This window comes from Fulmarus glacialis, unplaced genomic scaffold, assembly GCF_000690835.1.
Source record: "Fulmarus glacialis isolate BGI_N327 unplaced genomic scaffold, ASM69083v1 scaffold28801, whole genome shotgun sequence".
NCBI classification, from domain to species: domain Eukaryota; kingdom Metazoa; phylum Chordata; class Aves; order Procellariiformes; family Procellariidae; genus Fulmarus; species Fulmarus glacialis.
Window position 1 is genome coordinate 19,792 of NW_009191318.1, and position 14,929 is coordinate 34,720.

The following is a 14,929-nucleotide window of genomic DNA, read 5'->3' on the forward strand; positions in this document are numbered from 1 at the left end:
AAAGGTGGTGAAGCACTATTGTCTCTGCTTTCCAAACGAAGCAAAATGAGGTACGCAATGATAAGTGATTTCATCCAAAGTCACAGAGGAAAAAAAGATGCAGGAATATGAACCTTCAGCATCCTGATCTCTGTAGGGTTAAGCATGTCCCAACGCCTAGCAATTTTTTTCCTTTACCAAACTTCACAATATTGACAGACTTTTTTATTCAAGAAAGTAAGCTAACAATGAAAACAAATCTGAGGCTCAAATGATTGTAGAGAAATACTTGAAAACATCATTTGGATGGATTCCAGAGGTTTATAAGCCAAAAAACGGGAAAACCTCAGTTTCTCTTCAAAACCTAAGGAAAAAAGCAGATCTCATATATATCATCAGGAAAGCTGGGATCCCTAGGCATAGTTCACAGGCAGGAGATGACAAAGGTTTCCTGAAGATAGGCCTAGTCTGAACGTGCAGCAGGGCATCAGGATGGTGTAGTGATGTCAGCCACAACAGGCTTTGCAGGACTGCCTCCTCACGCAGGAGGAGTGTCTCATTACACAGCAGCCCCTGGGCCAGCCAAGACCCATCCCACTGCCAGCCAGCTCACACAGCCCCATAAAGGGTGTCACACTGAACTGCTTCAAAATCAACATACCGAATGGGCTGAGAAATCATTCATATCTCTTGTATGCACACGTAATAAATCCCAAGATCCAGAGAGGCCTCCTCCTCAACTCCCAAAATGAAATCACAAATGATGCCAAATCCACTTTTACATTTTCTTTTTTCCCCAGTCCATTTAACACACTCCATGAGGAATAGCCTCTCTCTCAAATGTAATCACAGCGAATCAGCTCTTCAGTTAGTATATGTCATCATTAAAATTGGAACTAGGGCAATACCAACTACAAGTCTGGCTCTAAAACTAGCACCAAAAAAACATTTCTAAAGCATCTGAGCAAAACACTCCACCGCGTTACTCTTTTTCCTCAGACAGTATTCCTAGAGCCATGGAAGAAAGGAAGTAAAATTATACTTACGTAGTTTAATATAGTTTTTACTCTTTTTGAATAGTGGTTTTTGGTTGCTTTTCACTTCAAAGATAGAGCTAAGGTCTTTCTTGGGTCCTGTTAGAAAGACTACCCCAATACATAACATTATAAACCCTGTAAAAATGTAAGTCATTAGTTTTTTCATAGAGCTTTAACATATTAAACATTACTTATAAATGCACCATTTATAAACGCCCAGCTGTTGTGTTACATTCAACCTCATGGCTCCAACAGCAAAGACAATTCAAAGCACAAACACAGATAAATGCCATCCCCAATGTAGTAACGCAGGCAATATGAGATTTATTGATAGAGAAGATCCTACTTATCATTGTCACAGTATTCATTTCAACTATGCCTGCAGCACTTCAAAAATTTTTAATTTACACTGTTGTACTTGTTGACATAAGCATTGCTTCCACCAAAATGAACTAGTGACATTAAACATGCCACTAATGATAATATTTTAAAAAAATATTTCAAAATAGTAGTATTGCAATAAGAAATCAAAGCTAAAAGATTATTTAAAATGCCACTGAACACCTGTTTCACACAAAAATAACGAAGTCCAAATTGTACTCTTTGGTTTTGTTTTTTGTTTTTGTTTTCTTTCAAATAAGCTGCTGCTAAGATTTAATACACCTGAAACAGCCTTATTAAGCCTGCTTTGTGCTGATGACTGAAAAGCAGACCTAATAATAAAAGCATCTAGCCAAAGACCCCTTCACATTATGAACTCTACTCTGGACTATGGTGAGCTCCAAAATACAGTCCATCTTTGGGTCTTTCAGGCTGAGCACTAATGCAACTGACGCTAATGCAACTTACAGTTGTTCTTGCTCTTCCCTTGCAACCCAGCAGCCTAAGGATCATGATATTACCATATAACTTTGTGGTCCCCAGCATCAGGTTGCATTGAGTGCTAACCGAGCTATCCTCAGAACCTGTCTCGTTATTCACTATGGAAACATAGAGATATTTTAACTCTGCTGGTACTACTGTAGTGGTACTACAGTCCCACTACTGCACATTTTATCAGGCTTCTTCTGTTAGTGACATATTTATTTAAAGCCGTGTTTTCCCTTCCTCCATTCATGTACTAATTGGGAGAACAATAAAAACAAAAATATTTTAATCCTTTGATCTGGGGCAAAGTAGCAAATCTTTCAACAGACCTCCCCACCTTTGTGTATCCCAACACCAACTTCCACAGAACCTCAAGCACGCTTAGCCAGCACTCTCAAGCAAAGATTGACTTGCACTAGAGTTTGAGGGTATTACATTAAAAAGGTTAGCACACAGTAGATAAATCATACTAAAATGCTTCCAGGCCCCTATGGAAGGCTACAACTCCCAGCCTAGCCCAGTGCTTTCAGAGTTTACTGGAATTAACCTGGACAAGAGCAATTAAGTTACACCTACATATTACAGAACCTTAAAATAACAGCTTGATGAAAAAATACATTGTTGATTGTAAATGCCTATTATCTTTGCAAATGAACAGCTCTGTCACCAAGGTACAAGTAACACATTTTTATATAGGAACTACAAAAGCAACAGTTTGTTCTAAAACAGTGTAAGCAGACTGCAGCAGGTTGGGAGGCCAGTTTAACATGGCAGCATCTTGTATTCTTGTGCCCCAGAGCCAACAGAAGCAGCAGTGCTTTTTAAGAATAGACAACTAAGCACACCTGTGGATACACTTTAAAAGCTAGTAAGCGACTTCAGTGCACTAACTGTTGCAATGCACTGTGATGGTATCTTTTCTTTTCAATAGGTAGTTCAGACTAATAGTAGAAGCTCTCTTCCCATCCCTCATGAGCTAAAGGATCCAATTACCCGCAAAGAAAATATGGGAGCATAATGAATTGGATAAGAGCTCTGCTGGAGAAGGTATATGTCCTTAGTATCTTTGTGGCATAGTTAATTAGCTACAGAAGTCATGTTTTATTTCAGAGTTACAGCTGAAGATGAAATAACCATTACTCAGTACTTTCTTATTGCCCTTACTTGTTACATCAGTTGTAGTGAAAGTTTGCAAACCAGGAAGCTGGGTCTAGTGCAATGAAAAAGGAGGCATTCTGTGCCTTTACTTCTCAAACCTTTCTCAAAGGGAGACTGATTCAAAGCCACTAAAGTTGATGGAAGACCAGGGATCTGACCCCTCACCATTATGTTACATTACAGTGAAGCAGCGCAGAAGTTTTGAATATAATGATCTTACTTTCATTGTCACTTTTCCTGGTGCAGTTCCCTACCCAAACCGCGGCAAGAGAAAGGCAGGATATTGGACAGGAGGGGAAAGCAAGAAATAGCACTTGCACCTGAAAGAAACCAGAAGAAAACAAGCAGTTTGCCAGAAAGCCAAGCCGTAAGGGAAGAAGCGCAGCAACAAATACACAATCTCACAGTATAATTTGCAAATCTTTGATAAGCAATGGGATGACACCAAAAAGACAGAAACTGGATTCTCAGATGGAGTATAACCTCATGTAGCACCATCAGCCGAGACAGGTTCAGTTCACAGTTTTCTTTTTACCAAAGAGAAACTTAGGGCCATCTCTGTGTTACTATCCAGTGATCATGCCAGGTGAATTAATCACAAGTATGTTTTTCAAAGGAAGTGACAGAAAGCGATTTTATGTAACAGCTTTTCTTTTGTCAAAGCATTACTCAAGAAAGCATTTGACACTCCTCTACCACATGCTTTCTTCATATGACTTCAAAAAATAAAATTAAATTAACTGAGCTAACTGTTTCTACAGATCCCCGGAGTGCTTTCAGGACAAAGACGACCACAATAAATGTAATAGAACTCTCCTCAAAACATAACAAACTGAAACCCATGTGATAGCTGTAATATATGAAACACATATGGAGATTAAGAAACTGGAGTGACAGAAAGCAGTTGCAAAGACATTTACGAAATCTAAAACTATTGGAGCAACAAGTCAAGCACAGCATTCATTAATCCTTTTCAAACAGAATATAAGATAATGCGTCACATTTTAAAATGTTTGGCATTGTTTAAATATAATGAGTGAAATATGCTATTGAAACACATTAGTACCTATTAAGAAAATAATTCTGAAAACAAAACCAGAAAGGGCTGGTTTCATTTCCACCTCCCCCACCTTCATCAAGGAATCATTTTGCTAAAACCTTTCTATTTGCTCACTTCAATTCTTCCTCACTGGCAAATAACTGACAATTTCTTTTCTTCCTCTCCTGTTTGCATGTTTCTGACACCGCAGGCTTATCAACATTCCTCCAAACATGCTGCTGTGTCCACAAAGCATAAGGTAGAGGCACGTGGAAATGAAGCTCAGGTCTCAAATGCAGACTAGCTAGATCAGCAGGATGCTGCACTTTGCTCCTCAGAGTAAGGCTAAATAACGCACTGAATTATGTTACAGTACAGTAAAACAGCCTTCATAAATCCCTGAGTTTCCAGAAACTACATTGTTACCTGAGGTACCATACTGCTATCGTAGGTAGCTAGCATATAGGTGCATTCACACCCTGGATTGCAGCCATGTTTTTGGGGCAACTGATTAACAGATCTTTCCTCAGTTGTGTACTGAGTTATCAGACTTTTTTTCACTTCGTTATTTTCCCTCAACTGAATTCCATTTTCTGTCCACATTTTAAAATATTTCTAACAGCAAAGAAAGAAGTAGATTATTTTTTGCCTGTCTCACTAATTTTCTCATAGAAACTCTTACCATAGTAAATCAAATCGAAGTTGAGCATTTGGAAAGACTATTTATACACTAGATACATTTTAAACATTTGGTTGAGGTTAAAAGCAAGCATACTTGTATTTGTTCATAGTCATAAACGTACCTAAAAGAAGATGGGATCTTTCTCTAGCGTAAATTCCTCCAGGTACAAATTTATAAGCTGTACACCATACACAGAAGAATAATTCAAGAACGTAGGCAAACATGGCTGTACTCATAGCTTTCCCAGGATGCAGACAACTAACAAAGCGTCCAGCCAGTTGAGGCCACACACACATAGTAAAGACAGCAAGAATATTGCCTGCAACAGCAGCACTCCAGGTGTGTAAATAAAGGAGACCGGCCGAAGATGCTAAACCTGTGAAGGGACAGAAAACAATAGAGTAAGTCACAGCCAGGTATATTATCTGCCACCTTCTTTTTCATATTTTGTCTAGGGAAAAAAGAGAGTCTGGGAAATATAACTGTGCTTTGCAGCCATGAGAACTGCATCACTAGAAGGACGGTTATTCCAAGCAGCCAAAGACAGCCTCTTACTTTTCGCAATATCTCAATTCTCTTAAAGATTGCCTATTCAGCTGAAAACAGTGCAGCAAAAAGACAGCAGAGAAACATCAAGAGCCAAAACTGAACAGGTTTTGTTGTTTGTTTGGTTTGGTTTTTTTTTTTTTTTAACACAGAGCTCTCCCAGCACAACAGAGGGATGATGCAGTTTTTAAGAGATTAACAGGTCTGCCTGTTACGAACCTCCTTTAACGTAATATAGAAAGAATCAAATAGTGAAGAGAAAACAAATCTTTCCCTGATCTTCTCTCTCTCTAGATAACCATAGGATGGGCAAGAAAATAACTATTAATCTTTTACGAACTGCAAGATCCTTGATTTATCATACTGTCTTTGACTGTGATGGGATTTGACCCCAAACAGAACATTGACAACCACAGAAACTCTTTATAACAGGACGACTTCATTTAAAAACTGTATTGGAGGTAAGAAAATGTTTACTAACTTTCACATCATGATAACAAATGTATAGAAACATTTTTAATATTTTACTCTTATGCATCAAGGTTCTGAGCATTTTAGAATTCAGTGCTTGAACCAGCTAAAGAACCATTCTGTACTTGTTTTAAATTAGCAATGTGTGTACATCAAAAATCAAATGCTCATACTCACATTACAATCTACACACACATTTCTTAAAACTAACACCTGTACCAAAAGGTAAATTATTTGGGCAACTGACAGTTTAAGCATTGCCAACTCTTGTACCTTTATTGTGACTTTCCTGATATTTGACATTATATTTTGGTTCCTGACTAGGAGACACTCAGTTTGCATTAAATTTCTTGTCTTCAAGGTTGTGGAAAATGACTTGAAAGTGTTGGCTCTTAAGTGGTCCAAAAGAGAAGGTGAATAAGAAAAAAGCAAAACATAACTCATCATTTCCTTTGGTCTTTGTATTTTGATATGTCCCAATTTATTATTAAACACTTGTAGGAAGTACTGCTTTGTCTTCTTGATATAAACATCTACAAAGAATTAGCTAAGGCCAGAAAAGAAGCAGATTTATGTTTTTATTAAAAAGCATTTATACCACTCAATTTCACTCAGATGGGCCTACAAATTAAACCAAGCTGCATCCATCCATCAATACTGAGAAGATATGAAAAACACACCTCTCCACAGTTCAAGAGCAGAATTATTTCCATCTCTTCCTATTTGCTCCATAGCATAGCTATTCCATCCTCCTGAAAATGGATGTCCAGATCCAGCACTTGAATCCCTCTTCCCACCACACAAGATCCACTGTATGCAGACTGATTCACAGATACGTTGCTCCAGCAGAACTGTTTTGATGTTCGTACTATTTTATTGCCTGGAGATCTTGGCAACTAAGGAGACAGGAGGCAAGCTTGCCTCCAGGTGAACTGCTCATTAAATTACAAGTTATTGTGTCTCCTGCAGAATCGAGAGGCTTGTGTCATTTCAACCGCATAACCCTAGATGTAGCCTTACACAATGCAGATGGTGAGAACTGAGGCACTACTCATGGGAACAGAACCTCAACAGGGGCTTCTGAAGAGAACAATGCTGCTCTGCAATGGCCTGGAGATTTGGCCTGTAACCCTTAGTCAACTGGTCAGACGCGTATACTACAGTCAGTGACAGAGCAAAAGATGCTTTGATTAGCAATTGACTTTTCTGAGATGTGGTGTAGGATCAGAGGGCTGGAATAAAGGGCATAAGGTAATAGAAACAAAAATTCTGCTCAGGATTTGCACCTACCTACAAGAAACCAGGCAAAACTGGTGACAGAAGACCAGCTCCAAAATGAAAGCATCAGTCCATGAGCCAGGCCCAACAGAACTGTACCTCTAATACAACAATAAGGAAAAAGAAATCACACATTAATATAATTTTATAAACACCTGGCATTGAAAAAGAAACTTCTAGACATACAGACAAGGATGCTTAGTAATATTTTATAATCCTTTTATTTTAAACAGAGCTCAATTTGAGCACAAAATATCTTTATCTCACACCCTGCTACATTTTCTCCCCTTTACTGCACGTAAAAAACATCCAGTTTAAAATAATGGCAGTTTATCATAATGTATAAGCGAGCTATATTCGGCAGCAGAAGCACTCCACTGAAGTACTGGGTACAAAAGGCAAAAAGAACTCAGAGAAAATGAGAGGGAAGAATCCACCCAAAACAGAAGTATTTTCTTCAAATAGGGGATCCTACAGCATCTAACATTACTATCAGTCTTGGGTAGCTCTTGTGTGTACTAATTCCAAATTATTAACTATCTCACCTGCCACTACATGTAGTTGACTCAGAATAACTAATCTAGTCTCTTTCTAGATTTTGGAACCCGGGTGAGCAACACACAGTATTAAGACTAAATTCTTACTAAACAAAACTTCTGCAGAAGTATATCTTTTAATATTGCACACTGTTTACTTTTTTTCTCTGCATGCATCTCTGACGTACGCTATTTCCTACCATCTCCTCTCTGAAGTCAACTGCTAGATTCATTTACTGCATATTATAGATGCACTTCATTCAGAAGTCCTTGAACCTCAGTCCTAATTTAAAAATTGTTTTGCAAAGTGGCAAATCGTTTTTTATTGCTGAAATAAAAATCATTCTGTATTAGAAAATTGTAAGATTTATTGGTATAGACACAATGCTCAGAGGTATCTGAAAGCAAGAACGAATCCACAAGTCCTCCGTGTGAAGTACCTTGTACCCACTTTATTCTATATAAGTACTTATACCATTGTCTGGTTGAGTTTTAATCTGTCACCCACTACAGCACTGGCTTTTGATTACTGTTTTGTTTAATAATAATAAAAAAAACCACTTACCCATATGGATTAGGATCTGGACCTGTATGTGGATGTCCACTTACTGCCCATCTAGAAATTAACGAGACCTCCCCAAATATCCACAGGGTGAGGAACATGAGGCTGCCAAAAGCAATCCCTGACAAAAGCCAATGAGAGTGGGAAACAGTCTCTCTAGCTGCATTACCAGTTTTGTTTGCTTCTTGTTTCCTCTTGTCTCCGCCTAGAATAACAACAGAAATACAGCCGAGCAAACTGTCAAATCCTATTAGAAAAGGTTACTGAGAAAAAGAAATAGCCAAGATCACAAAATTACCAGAATAAATTACTGGGTCAGACACAAAAGCTAACTTATCTGATCATTCATGGAAATTGATAAGACAAAAAATCTCTAATAACATTCCTAGCTTTGTCAGGAAAAACTACTCAGCTTAAGTGTACAAAAATGGCAACCTGTCCATATGATTATTCTTCATACTACTGGAATTTAAATAATTAAATTGGCTTTGAAAATCAGCAGAAAAGTTATTAGAATTTGTTCAGAGGATTCTGTTCTCTGAAACTCTAAACTCTGATAAGAACAAAATGTGACACTTTTAAAGAAGCCAGAAATAAACTCCCTTTCTCCTCTCCTCCTTTTTCCATGCACTTTAGATCCTCTCTCATCTAAGGAGAAAGCAGCGCCTTTAATTGCATAGACGTATCACTTTGTCACTAGGAAGAAGACAGATTCCCTTCCTAATCTCCAGTAGTAGATTCCCTTTCTAAATTATGATGAAAGCTCAGGCTTAATTTATGTCATGTAATGCAAGTCTACAAACAATACACATGATGCCAATTTATACCCACTTACACATAGATAAGGTCTTATCTTTCAATTCATTCATTCAGGTTATACTGAGAAGAAAGGAACTTCTGAGGATTTAACATGAGCTGCCTTAACTAACGAACCCAACCTCGCTGTCTTCCTTGGCAATACCACCTTCACAGTTTTCAAGTGTGCTTAGCCTATGCCAGCCCCCACTGCTGCGTACTCTGTCCAGACGCTCCAAGAACTCAGGCAAATTTTGACCAGGACAGCTTGTCCACTCTTCCAGTTCTTTCTGTTTATTTTGCCACATCAGCTGTTCCCCAGCTTTGCACTGTCTCCCTTTCTCTGTCAAAGGATATGCACTGGCAGAGAAACTCAAAGAGCTGACTGAATTAAGAAAATAACAGAAATACCACAGATGTTTCATGTTGGAATAAGGATAACCCATTCTGGTTTTATTGGTCTAGGTTATGCCTTTGTTTGCATTATTGTCACATTATTGATACTGTAATTTGTTGGCAGTTCCAAAACCAACTCACTACAGCTCGTATGAATTGTGATACCGATTCTGCCATGTTATGGGCAGATGGAAGTACCCCATGGTTTCTAAAGTCTGCAATGCTCATGCACCAGGTCTAAAAACAGACCGTACTGGGGAAAAAAAAAAACAAATAATCAAAACCCGGTGATACATAGATAGGTATACCTTAGGATGTTTTCACAACTGCCATCTTTGCTGCAATATACTTACCTAAATAAATTCGCTCCACTGCTGCTATAAAACCAATTGTCAGTATAACAGTATTGGCAGCTTGTGAACTCCAAACGGGGTTTAGTGATGTATACCAGATGCGAAGAACAAGGAGCATTATCTTGCCTAGCATGAAACCCCATATCCTGATGAACCTATAAGAATCAGTTTTCGAAATAGTGATGCATTTGAGGAAAAAAAAAAAAATCTTAATTTCTTGGGAAAAAAAAAAAGAAAACACCTTTTAATATAAAGAAATGTCAGTACAGTCCCATAAGTATAAGAAAATACCTTTGTAAACTGTTTCCTGACCACCATGTTACTGTTTGAACCAGCAATGAGGAGGAAACACCTGCAGCCAAGATGAATAGTCTAATTGAAGCATTTGGTGCCTGGTATGATGCTAAGCTTCCTACAAACAAACACACACATGCAGAGGTTGCTTTAATGGGCAACAGAGATCAGGTAATAAGGATTTCCTGTGCATTAATTCAGTCTTGTCTGTAATTCAAATGGCTACACCATTCATCTGAAAAGACGTAACATTACACCTTTTTAAACACACCAAAGAAATGTAGGTATGGATAGAAACTGGGTATATATGACATTATAGCAATTACCATTTTCAGGAAAAAAAACCCAAGCAATTATCCAAGACTGCAGTGACTGCCTTCATTTAAGTACTTATGGTCATTAATCCCATAAATAGGATATATAGTTAAAATACCTGAGCATACAGATATTCCTGAACAGTGCACTTACGTAACTCAAAAGCCATTAAATTTTATGTATGGTGACTGCTCGTTTCTAAAAAGGATATGGCTTTTGCCACAGTGCACTTACATAACTCAAAAGCCATAAAAGTAAGTGTACTGTGGCAAAAGCCATATCCTTTTTAGAAACGAGCAGTCACCATACTGCACAAGGATTAGTAGGCAATTGCCTTAGCGGGTGTGAACAAGGCTTTCTCTGGCCCAGTATCTGGTCTCAGAGTGGTCATTGGTAGCCTGTGTCATCTTGTTACTGGAAACTCTCACTCCCCCAGTGACTGAAAGGGGATGCATATGCATCTCTGCCATTTCCCAGGGCACAGTGACCTCACCTTTATCAGCAATTTTAAACTCTGCGAGGAGGTTTCCAATTCAAGTGACTATGGGTCACACACATTCTTGTAACTTCAGTCAGCGTGGCAAATTCTGGCCCAGGACCAGTGACATACAGCAGAAGAAGCAACATCGTTTTGCTACCAGCCATTTGCCAAGTGAGTATGAGTCAAACTTGAAGAGACATTAAGCAAGGAAGGCTGGAAATGGAGCTGCTGATTCTGGCAATGCATGCTAGGAATCCTCCCACTGTCCCATTTGCTCATTCTGCTCAGAGTAAAAGATGCAAAGCTTAGAGCAAAGATGGTTAAATGAAATCAATGTGTGGTGAAGATGTACTTGTATGGACTTTAGCAGAGATTGCATGTACAATGCACAGAGACTTCTGTCGCTAAATTGTGCTGAAATCCGCAACTCTGCCTCTTCAAATCTTTCATCACCTGTGCTAGCCAGATTAAAGCTAGCATGGGTTTGCCTACTTACAGTAGACACACCTTTTGTTGCTGAGCAAGTACATCCAAAATGTAAATATATCTATCCAAACACACAAATTTACTGTGTGTTGTCTGAAGATATAGATTCAAATGGACACTACCACAGGGGCAGTTCATTGTTGGGTTGGTTTTGTTTTTTTTTTTTTTTTTTTAATAGAACACAAAATCAGGTAGTATGAAAGGATACAGTAATTAAAACAAAAGTTTCAGAGAAAACAAAGCTTCCTGAAAAGGCAAAAAGAAAGATAATGATGAATAAGAGAAGAACCTTTTCCATCAAGAACAAAAAACTCCAACCCTCTAAATATTCTGGTTTTAGCTAAGCATGAAGAATTTCCAGATTTTTTGATTGTGAAATTGAAGACTGAATATTTCCAGTGGAATGCGGTGGAGCATGCATGGGGTAGACTGTTCTGCCTGATTTTGTTCAACACGCTCCAGAGGAAGGCCATGGCCTTTCCGAGAAGGGAAAAAGATCAAAAAGAGAAAGAAGGAAGAAGTGTTTAGATATGAAGAAGGAAAGAAAGCTGGAAGAATTGGGGAATAGGAGAAACAGCAGCACAGTATGATAGGACAGAAATAATTGGAAAGACAGAATGAGAACCAAGTAAATGGAAAGTCTTAAAGCCCAGTGCTGCCTGTGCAAGGGCATCTGGATAACTTGAGAACCTGCAGTAGGGAGGCAAGTAAAGAGTGAGAGTTAACCACTGGCTGCTGAACTCCTTGCTGGAGACAAAGAGGGTGAGGAACATGCTCTTACATCTTCCCCAAATGCTAATGCTCACTGTAGGGCAACAGGTGAGGAGAATACAGAGTAAGTACAGTAGAGCTGGGAGAGAATACGGTGTAGACTTGCCAAGGGGTGGACAATATTAGGAGTGTTTGGGAGATGGAAACAGCAGAGGGATATGGTCACTGTGGGAACAGTTCCTGTTCAGCCAGGAATGAAGGGGCGGTCATATCTGCGTACAGCAATGCTCAGGTTAGCCCAAAAGTCAGAATGTGTACAGCTTCAGTCTCCCCATTCTCTGGAGTCCTTCTATGACCACCTCCATTAACACATCCTTTCCCCAGATTACTACTGAAGGTGCTAGCTTTTTGTTTGTAGTTAATATCTTCAGGAGCTTGTGATTCAGGTGAAGCAAACAGGCATAAATCAACAGACTTTACACACCTTCATAGGCCTGTCACTGCTCTTCACTTAGCAGATCAAAAATTACACACATTTAAGGGATTTCAATCTCTTTTGGCAAAGTGAACTACTAAACAGCAAGATGATCTGAAGGACTCATCTTAAATAAATTTTGTGTTACTGTGGTGTCTGAAGGAATGCAGGATGCAATTTGAAATGCTTACACTCATTACTAGTTTCTAAATTAGCAGATCTTGTAGAGAGCAATGCACTGAGCACCGCTGCAGAAAGCTGAAGTAGAAGACTCTGCTCACTGAAAAGCTTATTAAAAAACAACAAAAAAGTATTAGGATGGATATGACAAAAAGAGTAGAAAAAGAAAAGAACATGGTAAAGAACGTCATCTAAACTGATGAAGCCAATGAGCTGTGTTCAGTTCTAATATGTTTTTAAGAGATAAAGAACAAGAATTCTTTTTAAAAATAAAGTCATGCAGCAAAAGTAAATAAGATGATCCTGTTCTGTCTTCTACCAGTAAAAGAAGAAAATTATATGGAAAGTGATTCTCTGATTATCATCTTATATTGATAAAGAGGAGCCAGGAACTGCTGCTTCTGAAAGAGAAGCCAAAAACAGCTGCTTCTGAAAGACACCAGTTAGCAGTAGCATTTTCCCTGTATGCTGGACAGAGACCTTTGCCTCCTCTGAGTTCATCCAGGTGTTGCAAACTCATTAGCAGTAACTTGCTTCTGAATGTTGCTGTAGCTGCCAAACCTTCTCTCAAAAACTTTCAGAAAATCAACAAGAGCTAAGACTCGCACCAGTTAGCTGAAGACCAAAGAGGGAATCCCAGCAAGTCTTGGTTTAGGGAGGAGCATGTGGGATGGGTAGTGAGGGAGTTTTATCTTGAATATAAGATCAAACTTTCTTCCTGTGCAACTGACAATATGAGAGCCATCTCACACTCAAGATAAGCCTATAACCTCATCAATATGCTACAGGCATATAGATGCATTTAACGGAGAAAAAACCCCACATATTAACAACAACAAAAAAAAAGCTTCAGAAAGTAAGTCTACAAAACGAACATTTCACTCACAACAGATTACTTTTACAATAGCCCCAAGCTGTTCTGTAACATCTCGTCTCCACCCATTGTCACAGACACAGAACTGCTATACAAAAGACAGCTGCTCTGCCGATCTCTGTGCAATATCGAAAACTTTTTTCCTATTGGGCATGACTTGTACTAATTCAAAAGCTTCTAGAAATAAAAGTGAAATGAGATTTGTTTTTAATTATGCAGTACTGGTCTAAAAACCAACACAACAGATGCAAAAAATATTCCTCTGAGCATATCAAAAATCTCAAAAGAAAAAGAAAAGCATGAGTTTGGGAGAGCAAGAATTTCTTATTCCTCTCCCTTTTCAGAATCATCTGAATTTTGAAGCAATTTGGGATGTTTACTCTTATGCCTTGATATAAGGATGGAATCTGTAATTCATTATGGTGCATACTTACCAACCATAGTCAGTCTCAGAAGGGCTAGGATGTACTTATTGTTAGCCAACCTCCAAATAGGGCCAATTATCAAGAATATTGGAGAAAAGAAGGCAACAGCAAAAACTTCTAGACCTGTGAGTGCCAGTGTCTGAAGGGGGAAGTAATAGATCATCGGTGGCAGCGCATGGTAAAGAGACCAAGAAATGTAGCCTAAAAAAAAAAAAAGAAAAAAAAATATCATATTTTCAACACCATGGTTTCCCGGAGATTACTTAAAAATATACCATTTTATACTTCCAAATGTAGAATATCAAATGTATTTGAAAGTAGTTCCAGTAACAATAGCCACTTTCTGTGAAGAAATATTTGCTATTTCAAGTTAAATAAACACATTTTTCCAGGAAATACAACGACGAGAAGAAAACAGCTCTTCCCCCACTCAGACAGTAGTTCCTACTTTGATCGTCAGTGAAGGAGTGCTCAATCTAGGAAAGGGTTGGTGTTCAGAGGGAGCAGTCCTGGCTAAATAAGTAGTCCACCCACAGTCTCAGGGCTCCTCAAGGACAGAGTGGTGGCTAAATGAATTGTTCTAGTAAATCGGTGCGCCGCTCTCCCCTGAAGACACCCCATCTAGGCACACTAGCACTGCGCTACGGATTTCCGTACGTTTTGCAGGAGATGCACCGCGCACCTGAGCCCGCCGCCCCGCGGCTACTGGGGTAGGTGAGCACCCCCAGCGCCGCGGCTCGCGGCGGGCAGCACAGCGCCGTTCGTACCGACTCTACCGACACCTGCGCCCACACTTAGCTGAGGGCACGCAATAAACCCTAGGCTGGTCCAAGAGACAAAAGGCATTCCAGCACTAGAGAAAGAAAAAAAACAGAACCCAAAGAAGAACACTCAGCAGTGACCATTATTTACTCAATTCCAGCGGAGGAGCTTATTTTGAAGCACCTTTCACGGGCAACACCTCCCCACAGACTGTATGCGATACGGGC

At 39.1% G+C, this 14,929-nt stretch overlaps 1 protein-coding gene across 1 annotated transcript in view; it reads right to left on the minus strand.

Moving 5' to 3' along the window:
* CWH43 (cell wall biogenesis 43 C-terminal homolog (S. cerevisiae)) overlaps positions 1-14,728 on the minus strand; it is a 28,366-nt gene extending 13,638 nt beyond the window's left edge. The window contains exons 1-8 of the mRNA XM_009586662.1: positions 14,707-14,728; positions 13,950-14,147; positions 9,991-10,111; positions 9,700-9,854; positions 8,159-8,360; positions 7,070-7,158; positions 4,884-5,138; positions 1,026-1,151 (exon numbers count right to left, since the gene is read on the minus strand). Coding sequence (XP_009584957.1) covers positions 1,026-1,151; positions 4,884-5,138; positions 7,070-7,158; positions 8,159-8,360; positions 9,700-9,854; positions 9,991-10,111; positions 13,950-14,103 — 1,102 coding nt within the window. The 5' untranslated portion in view covers positions 14,104-14,147; positions 14,707-14,728. The remainder of the gene's footprint in view (positions 1-1,025; positions 1,152-4,883; positions 5,139-7,069; positions 7,159-8,158; positions 8,361-9,699; positions 9,855-9,990; positions 10,112-13,949; positions 14,148-14,706) is intronic.
* Positions 14,729-14,929: the final 201 nt, after the last annotated feature.